The sequence below is a fragment of the Filicampus tigris genome, chromosome 4, assembly GCF_054856515.1.
Source record: "Filicampus tigris isolate MCC_2025a chromosome 4, RoL_Ftig_1.0, whole genome shotgun sequence".
Classification (NCBI taxonomy): Eukaryota; Metazoa; Chordata; class Actinopteri; order Syngnathiformes; family Syngnathidae; genus Filicampus; species Filicampus tigris.
Window position 1 is genome coordinate 25237337 of NC_141220.1, and position 11379 is coordinate 25248715.

The following is an 11379-nucleotide window of genomic DNA, read 5'->3' on the forward strand; positions in this document are numbered from 1 at the left end:
TTCTTAGCTCTGGTCTGTTAACGTTAGCTTAGCCTGTTGCCATGTCTTTGCTATGGACGCTGTAGTATTTCATATATAAACACAAATATATAGATGGGTGACGTAAAAAAAAAAAAAACGTTGGTCACTTGTAACATTTCCAAGAAATGACTAAAAGAAATACACATTATTGTTAGCTTAGCATGTGGCTGTTTGATGGCTCTGAACGCTGCAGTATTACAGTCCGCAGCGCTCCTTTTTTCTTGCTACTGTTTCTTGTCAACAGTAAAAAAAAAAAAGTCGTCATTCAATGTGAGGTTTTCTCAATCTACTAGTTTGAAGGAGAATCAGAACTTCCGAAAGATGCAGAACAAGAAGTCGAGCGACACACGCCGCCGAGCCGATGTTTACATGTCGCCTGCTAGTGGCGGCGTGTAGCGCACTCCGTCGCTTACAAAGACGGGAGGGGCATGGTGGCTTTGGCTCCGTGTGGCCTTCAAAGAGCTTATTTTAATCGCCACATCTGGAGAGGGGCCCGATCTGATAAGGCAGATGAGTCGCATCTCGGGACACTTCACAGAACCGTACTAGCCCAGTTGCACTGGCTCTTTAATCCCTTCGCTTATTGTCTGCCTGATGCTTTTCCATGAAGACCTAAAGGTGTCTCGTATGTACCGTACGTATCATCGCCGTCATGTGGAAAAACGCTTATCTCCGTTTTTTTTCATTTTCTTATTTTTACATGAATGGTGTTTCCGCCTGACAGAAATCGCATTCATGTGAAAAGTCAAAAAGTTTCCAAGATTGGAGATAAGTGGTTTTCACAGGACGCTCTCCTTTGTAAGTTCTCTCCACTACAAACAATACAACAACAAATACAGTCCTGCTCAATTCAATTTGTATTTTCAAGTATTTCAAGGCATACAGCAAATAAAGTCATAACTTGAGTTACGAGTGCCCCGACTTGTACGTTTTCGAGTCACAAGCCGATGCTGGGGTTGATTTTTTTGTTGTTGTGTTGCGAGGCGAAATTAGAGTTATGGGCGAGCTTCAGATATGCCGTGACTCGAGTGTGAGCCCCCACATGTGGGAAAGGAGAGCCACAGACAGTCGCCAATGCACTTTCAGCCGTTTATTGAGTGACTCCTCAAATTGATTAAGTCAACCCAAACTCAGCTGCTGCTGTCACTCGCTAGGACACGCCCATTAAAGGCACACCTCAGAAATTTTAATAACACAGTAAATACAATTGCTGCACTTTTTTTAAATTATATTTTGTCATGCACAACAGTGCTATTGTTCTTCACTAAAAACATAGTGTTTGGGTGGGCTGGAAGTGATCAATGGTATTACATATATACAGTACGTTTTAACGTCAAAAATGGATTTAATATACAAGTGAATTGAGTTACGAGCTTAGTCACGGAACAAATTAAGCTCAAAAGTCAAAGCACTATTGTACAGTATATATACCAGGGGTTTAATGAAAACGCATTTGAATTGGAAAATCGGCTTTGATTCAAGCAAGCCGGATTAAATCGTTACATTTCAAAATGGACCATCAAAATGTACCAGAAAAAACATGACAAAAGCTACCGCCGGACCATATCAAATGAACCGTTCAGGAATTGTAGCCCATGTATCGAGATACGTATCAAATCGTCTTTTATTGGAGAGCTGCACACCCCTAATATAAATGTATATATAGCACATTCCCGGGAGAAAACCCGAGCAAGCCGAATTTGGACCCAGGAATCATTCAGAGTGAGGCGGACGTGGTAACCACTACACACCATGCTGCCTAGCATTTTCACCTTCAAGCCCAATTGAGGATCTAACAGACACCCTCCACATTTCTCGTCTCTGTTTACCACACACAGACTGACCGGCTGAAAAGCCAAAGCATATGAAGGAGGTCAGCCCAAGTTCTTGAAATTGTCAAGGCATACAATAGCCACCGCCGTGCGACAATGGCCCGGCTCGAGACAACAAGCCAACGAAGCCGCTTGCACACACAAGATTTATTTGCATCCGTCCCACAAAGGCCGCCCACTGAGCAACCGGCCTCCACTCGGTCACCCTCTCTTCAAGGGCTCTTCGCCACCCAAAAAGAGGTCACATGAGCTAGAATTTGGACATTTAATTATGCAAATGTCCCGACAACTATTTGCACCATCGGCCACAATGGCCACATGAATGGTACTCATAAAATCGTCGTTTGTTTTTATGATTAGACAAAGTTGCCGAATTAGGGGTGGGGGCGATAGCGGACTTGCTATGGTCTTCAAAATAAAAATGTCACTTTTATAAAAGAGGGATATAAAAAAAGCGGACTACGACAACTCACAAACAAAGTAGTAAGACGAATGATTGGTTGCAAATATGTGGTTAAGATTTCAAATTTCAGGAACCCGCCAGCCACTTTGGCCTTCAAAATAAAAGGGCACCTTTCGATAATATTGAAAAAAAATAAGAACATAGACAGCAAGTTACCTAAAATAGGATGACTAACATTCAAACAGTAAGACTAATGACAGGCCGACAATTGCCAAATTGGGCGGGAAGCTCAGAAACCACTCAGCCACGTTCACCTTCAAAATAAAAGGCCACGTTTCCATAACACGGTATGCAACCGTCAAGAGAAGAAGGATACAGACAGCGTTATATGAAATGAGCCAACTTCCAAAGCAGTGAGACAAATTTGATTTGATCTGCAATTATAATAAAAGCATTCAAGCGATGACTAAATCTTAAAAATCCCTCTGGTTCTTCATCTCATCACAACTCAATATCTTCCCAAACATCTGCGACCGAGCTGCGATAAATAACTTTGGCAGAAACACAGACTGTACTCAAGCACTTTTTACTAATTAAAGTGATTACGTTTCTGGGAGAAAAAAACCCTACATCAGAGTGAAATTGTGATTGGGTATAATTTACACATCAGGGCTAGGTCACGAAGCGGTAAGCCAGCAAAACGGTTAGACAGTCTGCCGTCTGTTACCTGAGGCCGAACAAGGCTCGCCGCCGCCGGAGGTGTTGCGCCCTCTCTCGTGCCGATAGACCAGATGGGGTTTGTGGTGCTCCTCGTCGTACTCCTCCTCCCCCTCGGCGTTCAAGAGAGGCTCCAGGAAGTATTCGCCGTCCGGTGTTGTGAAAGTGCCAATCTGGAGCATGACAAGAAAAGACAGGCATGGTTCATGAGTGGTGTGTGTGCACATGTAGATCCAGTAGAGACGTGGAGGCTGGTGTCTTCCATGTACAGACAGCACAAGTCCTTTTTTTTCCCCCCCTTGCTACCAACACAATAGCCAGTAGTGGTGCAACGGATCACATAAGTCACAATTCGGATCGGAACACCCCATAAGAATGCAATTTAACGCAATGTAAGCAGGATACATTCTTATTTTATATTTGGTAGGGTGTATAAAATAGCAAGTTATCCTGACACACATTTTGAGCTGAATGTTTTCCTTAAAATTATTTAATGGGAGTAAGTGTTTTGTAAAAATAAATCAAGTCAGTTTTATTTAGCTTGTTTTTTTTTTTTCATAATGAAAAGGCCTTAAAGTATAATTTAAGGCACATTCCCTTCCTTTAAACATGGAGAGTGCATTACAAAGTCCACAATATTGAAAAACAAGTGAAAAATGTTGAACTACTACCCGGGCACTTGTTGCTAATGCTAACAACTAGCTGCTAGCCACTAACGCCGGAGACTTGTGCCCGGTTTATTAGCGTCCTAAATTAGCGACTGCATATAATATTGGGATGGTGTTGTGATGATCTTGGTGGCAATGGCAACTATGTAATGTCAATTGAAATTGTGCAAAAGCAAGGTAAAACGTCAAACATGGAAGTCAAGTTAGCCGTTACGCCACCACGTGGGCCAACTTAAAAGTAAAAGTCTATTAAGGCTATTGCATTGGCATCAATGACTCAATGCATTATTTGACAAGCTTTATTTTGAAGTTAGCCTTTGCGGAGGCGGCGTGTTCGTTGAGTATGTTTGCAGCATCCTTCACATGTCCGTCTGAATGATAGTGATGGGACAAGAGGCAGAAAAAAAAATCCTGTATAATCAATTTGAGGACTTGTTTCACCCCAAGTTGTCAAAATGCTCCCACACATAGACCTACGTGATCCATGAGTGTTTTCAACTTCCTCTGCTGCTATTATAGTGAATGTGAACTAATCATGTTGCCTTAATGTGAACGTGCACAGTTCTTTTTTTTTTTTCCCACCGATCACGTATCAAAGATGATCCGTTGCACCACTAATAGCCAGTGGCGAAAATCTCTGTAAATCATTATCATGTTAAAAACAAAATGTTAGCAGAGCTGCAGTGTTAGCACAGATTAGCATTAGCTATTAGTGTTTCTAGCATTAGCTTGTTTGCTGGCTAGGTTGGGGTTTTTTTTCCCCCTCTGGGCTCTACACTTAAGCTGTACTGAGAAATGGGACTGTCAGCTGGTTCACTCAGCCTACAGTTCAATTTAAAATTGACCTTTAGTTTAATAAAAACAGTCATGGCTAGCTAGCCTACATATACGTATAGGCTACAACCAGGTTTTAAAATGGCCACAGTTAGCCACAGGGATGGAATATTTCTATTCTGATTACTTCCTATGAATAAATACGATGGATATGGAAAATATACTGCGCATTCCAGGTTCCACTGCGCTTTCATACTTCCAGCATCTGTGGTCTACAAACTTAGACACCCTACGGGCATCACTTTTGTCTGTGATTGACACGCCGACTAAGAGGTCTTGTCAGACAGAAATATGTAACAAGACCTTTCTTATCTGGCGCAGTTCTGACTGTCAACGTACAGTTCACTGCCGGCAACAGTTACATCATCATCATCATACACGGACAGAGGAATGCTAATATTGATTTGGCAGCTCGGGCCCTCGCAAAGCTCCTGAGCTCACTCAGCCATGAGGCTGTTTGCATGCTCATATCATGCGCACGCTTAAACAGGATATCGCACGCTGGAATGTTTCCTTAGCCCCGTTATTCCACGCCCGTCCTCTCAAAAGTGATACTTAACGCAGGGGAGGGGGGCGGGGGGGGGGGGTGATTCGTATTTGGAAAACGTGACAGTGTATCGTTCAATCTTTCAAAAGGCGGAGGATTAGCAAGGGGGAGCGATGTCAGGAATTGTTACAAGGATCCTCGAAAGCGCCGCGTGCCTTGAGTGCTACATATGTTGAGCTTGTGGAAACACGACGCTGGATGGAAACAACACTGCGGGCTGCAATATTATCCGGTAGGGAGGACTGAATGCCGGCTCATATGCAGGAATCGAGACCAATATCCGGAGTAAAGTGGACTATTTTGTTTTTACCTCCAAAATGTTTGCAGATTAAAGAAGCTGACCTGTTGCTCACAGTCAACAAGGTTCACCCACGGTTCTAATTCATATAGGAACTGAAAGTAAATTACACCCAAGGATGTCATCTTGGAGGTTCCGCTGCTTTAAGAGTGTCGCCTGCTGCTGCAATTTAAAGAGCATCAATGATTTATACATAGTCAGTGGTAGTAGATGTTTACCTGTATCTTGTAAATCACTATCTATGGCCGGTTAACTTTGATCGGAGGATTCCGCCTGCAGAAACAGGAAGCCGCTTTGTCGAGTGGATGTAGGGCGAGAGGTAGGTGTGGGATTGGGGTGGCACAGTTTCCACGTTTCCCAGGAAAAAAAAAAAAAAAAAAAAAAAGGGCCGGACACAAAGGTTGCTGTTCAGCAGTGGGTGCTGAACTGGACTTTAGCAAAGGGGGAAGAAAGGGTTTGGGTGTGTGTGTGTGGGAGGTGGGGGGGGGGTGCTTGACAGTAAATGCCGACTAAGCAAAAAAAAAATAAAAAATAAATAAAACTACACGTACATGCTGTTGGATTGCAGATTTTACATTACTCCATAAAAGACCCACAAGCCGGAGTTCTCCCGTTCGGCCATGGTGATCTTTGCTTAGAAGTGCATCGCCGGGCGTCGGAATGACAACGGCCCCGTTTGTCACCGAGCCTGACTTGCCACACACTTCTTTTATGCCGGGCAGTCAGCACCTCCCGGCAGCTAGCGTTTCCCACGGTGTGAACAAGCCAAGAGCTTTACTGGCTGCTTGTCTGCTCGTCCTTCACGCCGTTCCTTCTCTTTCGTGTCCTCTCACAGATCATTCTGAAAAGGCCAAATGCTCCTCCGACGCACCGTTTCTCAGCTTTGAGTAAGTCCGGGCGAGAACGGGGGAACTTTCTTCTTGTTCACCTCCAGAATGACTCCTTTGTTTTTAGGGCTTAATTATTCCTTAATGACCTCATCCTGACAAAAAATGTGGCCGGGCCCATTAAGCTCCAGCGATCAGATAGGGACACATTTATGACCCAATAGCCTCTGGTGCCGTCTCCATTGTGCTGTCATTCTCAATGAGTGATGATGCGGATAACCAACAAAGATTGCTTGAAAAAGGATGCAAACACGTTTGGATAAGCGAGTCATTCATCAAAGTCGGGCAGAGGGGCAATTAAAAGTTGATTAGCCTGATCAATTATGGCATACCTCAGGTCTTAAATTGCTTTCCAAACATGGACATCGCTTTATGGAGTGTCTCTTTTCCGCCAGTCTATATTTTGTCATTCATCAGGAGGATCGAGGCAGAACCTTTACAGATGCATGCCGGGAAGCTGGCTGTTGGAAACTATTTTTCCTCGCGAGAAAAATTCGGAATACTCTGTTCCTGGGTCCAACTGTCACTATCAGGGAAGCTTTATGAACCATCGATGCTGACTTTGGGCGGGAGCATGTTACACCCTGGACTGGTTGCTCATCAATTACAGGGCACAAAAGGGACAAACAACCGTTTACACTCACATTCACAACTGTGGTGAATTTTGAGATTTTAATGAACCGAATATACACCTTACAGGGGTCCTATATTAAATATTTTTGGGGTGGTGGACACTTGATTTTACACAGATCCAGAGACGACGGATATTTAAAATCGGTGATCGGTTGTAATGTTATAATTTGCCGATCCATCAAGTACGTGATTGATTAGACCTGCAAAATAAAACAAACACAATCTCGTTCACTCCAGGGACGTTAATAATTCAAGGTTTCTCAACATATATCCGTGAATTGAATGTTTATCAGCATTTTTGGGGGCGGAGAATTTTTAGTGCTTGATTATTAAATTTTTTCCCCAACATATTTCAATGGGCGTCAATTATACATACATTTTTGCTTGTTTTATTTTATTTGTGGGCCGGGCCAGTCTCAATTCCCCGTGAATGTTGGGGGTGAACTGGACCATAAAGAAATTGTTTGAACAGATTAGATAGGATTGGTCCATCTTTTGATCAGATTGGTGATCGTTTTTGTTTTTTTGATCATGTAAATCTTGATCGTGTAAAAACTAGGCCTCCATGAGCAATGTTGTGGTAGCCGTACCAGAACAATCACTGGCCAATTGTTCAAGCAATTCCTGATGGACAAAGACAAAATGTTTTGTTTTATTTTTTCCCAATTTTAATTTTGTTAATATGAAATACCAACTACTGAAATACTTTTTTCAATTGAGTTTTACAGTTACATTAATAATGCAAAAAATTTTTGAAACAGATTTTTCCTGAGCAGCTCTTTATTTATATCACAAAAACCTGGCATTTAATAAACAGGGGTGTGTACACTTTTTATATCCACTGTAAACACTATCCTGGTACAGTACAAGGAGCGGCCATCTAAAATAAGGATTATGTCACCGATATGGATTCTGCCTGGGGTATTACTGTCTGAATCACGGGGGTCCCGCCAAACAGTTCCCCCCCCCCACCTCGCGCCAGAATCCGGTGGGAGTGGCGAAGGTCAAAACTGCCATGCGCTCCGGGCCTTATGCGACCCATGAAGTCATCCCCCTTCACCGCTTATCAGATTCTTCACAGCAGTATCCAAGCAGTAGTAACCCCAGCACTTATATTGGGCCGGTAAAGTCCTTATGAGCCAATAAACTTATAATAACCTGAAATGATGGTGTGATGATGAGGAGGGGTTTCGGGGGGGGGGGGGGGGGTGAGGATTTACACTGCTGGTTTCCAATTCGGATTTAATCCCTTTCTCATTTTTTTTTATTTAGATTGAACATGGAATGTGTACATTCACAGAAAGAACTCGCAAAAACAGTATCCAAATTAGCACGTAAATAACCCCACAAGTGTCAATTCCGGGCAGTGACGACCCAGATGTAATCAATAATACATAAATGATACAAATATTAAATGTTATATAGCACTTAGTTGGTCTGGGCTGACCCTTCTTATCTGGCTCTTCTTATTTGACTGAGGTTGCTTTCCTGAATCCACTGCTAACATGTGCCATACTGTCATTTGGACAGAAAAAAAATTGTAATATTGTTTGGTTCTGTTTTTTTTTTTTTCAATTTTCTGTTTCATAAAAATGAAAAAAAAAATGAAAAATCTGTTTTTCTGAATTTGTATTTGTTTCTATTTTGAGGGTTTTTTTTGTCATTAAAAAACATTCATAAAACAGAAAAAAACGAATCCATAAAAACTGAAAAAAATTAGTCGGAAAAGCAAGAAAAAGAGGAACACCATCCATCCATCCATCCATCCAAACTGCTTCTCCTCACGAGGGTCTCCGGGCTGCTGGAGCTTATCCCAGCTGTCTACGGGCAGTAGGCGGGGTACACCCTCAACTGATTGCCAGCCAATCGCAGGTCACACAGAGACAAGCAACCATTCACACTCACAATCACACCTAGGGGCAATTTAGAGTGTCCATTTAAACTACCAAGCGTGTTTTTGGAATGTGGGAGGAAACCGGAGTACCCGGAGAAAACCCACGCAGGAATGGGGAGAACATGCAAACTCCACAGAAAGGCCAGGGCGGGCCGGATCCAAACCCTTGACCTCTGCACTGTGGGGCGGATGTGCTAACCAGTCGACCACCGTGCCACACAACAACAATATTCCAAAAAAATGAAAAAAAAAAAATATTCAGAAAAATGGAAAAAAACATACTGCAAAATACAGGGGGAATTCACAAAAACAGAAAAAAAAAGAAAAACAGTTTAAAAAAAATACTTTGAAAATCAGAAAGTAAGAACAATCATTCAAACAAAGCCCGCCAAAAAAATTTATCAGAAAAAACATTTTTTACGACCGAAAACAAAACAAGATGTGTCACGATGCTTCTGCCGATGCAATATGTTATACTACTGCGATAATCCCGATAATCGTGATCATTCTGGCAATGATAATCACAACATTTTATAGCGTTTCATCTGGTGTACACACGCTAGCGTCTGACGACGCTCGACGCGAGCGCTTTCTCCGACACTCAGCCTTTGCGCAGATAACAAAACTCAGTTCTGATGAGCTATGACCTGAACAGCATGTTTGTTCTTGTGATTGTAGCTGTACAATTTGCCCCTTTCGTGTCACTAAGCGAGGTGAGCAAAACACTGAATCAGCACCAGTTTTCAGTGTGACACATTCCAAGTCTAAACCACTGTAAACTACAACAACCACAACGTCTTCATCATATAATCTTTCCAAAGGCAGAATTCCTGAAAAGTACACATAACATGCAAACGCCACACAGTAGCCTGAGCGTCGATTCAAACCCGGGACCTCTTGACTGTGAGGCAGGCGTGCGGCCCATTACTCCATCAAGCTGCTCTGCTCTTGTCATTAGTGTCATAGGTGAGCGGGAGCCAATCCCAGCTGACTTTAGGCAAGAGGCACTCTGGACCACTCGCCAGTCTATACTGACAAAGAACCATTCACACTTAGTGTACATTCACACTAAGGGCACAAGAGACTTTTTAATTAAATTGTTTTTGGCATGTAGGAGGACGCGCTAGTAACTGGAGAAAACACACAAGAGTCCCTGGCTGTCATGGCGGCAACCAACAATGTCTTGGTCGGTTTCTACGGTATCGGATTCAGATTGACATCCACAAAGAGATTCAAACTCAGGGCCTTTCGACTGTGCGGCGTAAGTGCAAACCACGACAGTATTGCACCATATCACAGGAAAAAGACAATCGGGTCCTACAACAGTGATTCCCGTCTAGTGTCTGAATTTTCATATGTCCCAGATGTGCCATATGACAGTCAAAACAAATAAATGGTCTTTCGTTAGATGGCAGCGGGTCCATAATTGACTTGTGTATGCACTTTTTGTCACATTTTTTTGCTTGGTAATGCGCGGTGAGATTTTCCGAATGTAAAATGCGTGACGGCTTAATAAGGTTGGGAAGCACTTGCGTACTTGCCCTGCAACCTTGCAAAACTTGCACTACACTTCAGGTTTATGGGCGACACGCATGGGTGCAAATGGGGTTGCGGTGAGGCGGGGAGGGGGGGGGGTGTCGGTCCAAGTGAGTACTCACCAGGCCGGTGCACAAGCTGAACACCGCCGGCTGCTCCTCCCGGGAGTTGACGTGTCCTCGGAAGAAGCAGTGGCGCATGTCCGAGGCCTCCTCCGACTGGCTTTCCTCGCTCGCTCCCAAGTGCGTGACCGCGTAGGCGGGCGCGATGAAGTCCGAGTGCGCGCTCAGGTTGAGGTGGAAGCGTTGTCCGAACGCGTCGATCCGGTAGTGGAGCCGCGGCACGGACAGCTCGTCGTTTAAACTCCTGCGTCTGCGCCTGTAGTGCAACGCGTGCGGGAAGGACTCCCCGAAGTCATTGACCCGCAGCGGGCTGGTGATTTCGTACGATGACAGCTGCTTGATGAAGACTTCTGCAAAAGAGGCGAGTGTGTGGGGAGCGCACAACAAAGTTGTCAGAGCTGCCCGTGCATTCTACACAGTGGAATAAAAATGAAGTCGTACCTTGCTTTGGATGCAACCGGTACTGCGCGGCGAGCCGCACAAGCGCTGACAGATGACACGCGAGTCCCACCAGCCAGATTGCACACTGCATGGTTCCCACGGCGGTGCTGTCCGCGGCGGCCCCTTAGTCGAGCTCTCCCCCCCCCCCCTGCTCCCTCTCTCCGCGTCTCGTCCCCCAGGCCGGCTTGTCAGCAGCGGCAGGTCGCCGGATCGACGGAGGCTCTTCGCTGCAGCGCAAGACCCGCGTCGTGCGCGCGCCTCATCGCATTGCCCCCCACCACCCCAAAAAAAAAAAAAAGTAGCAGCCCAGACTATTTATTTATGACACATGCATCCCACCCCTCAAACACACACACGCGCACGCATACACACACTTGTCTTCCCCCCCCCCCACACCTTCAAGGGAGTTAGCCACCCGGTGCAAACTAGAGAGTGTGCGCTGAAAGGAGGGAGCCGTGCCAAGTATGCTTTCCCTCAGCCATCCCCTCCTCGACCACCCTGTGCAAGTCCAAGGCGCGCACACACATACACACGCTCACACACCAA

At 44.6% G+C, this 11379-nt stretch overlaps 1 protein-coding gene across 1 annotated transcript in view; it reads right to left on the bottom strand.

Annotated features, from left to right (window-relative positions):
* The window catches only part of LOC147149075 (A disintegrin and metalloproteinase with thrombospondin motifs 20), a 105051-nt gene extending 94085 nt beyond the window's left edge, over positions 1-10966 (bottom strand). Inside the window, exons 1-3 of the mRNA XM_086027425.1 lie at positions 10834-10966; positions 10393-10742; positions 2984-3146 (exon numbers count right to left, since the gene is read on the bottom strand). Of these exons, the coding sequence (XP_085883551.1) occupies positions 2984-3146; positions 10393-10742; positions 10834-10924 (604 nt within the window). The 5' untranslated portion in view covers positions 10925-10966. The remainder of the gene's footprint in view (positions 1-2983; positions 3147-10392; positions 10743-10833) is intronic.
* Between the last annotated feature and the right edge of the window lie 413 nt (positions 10967-11379).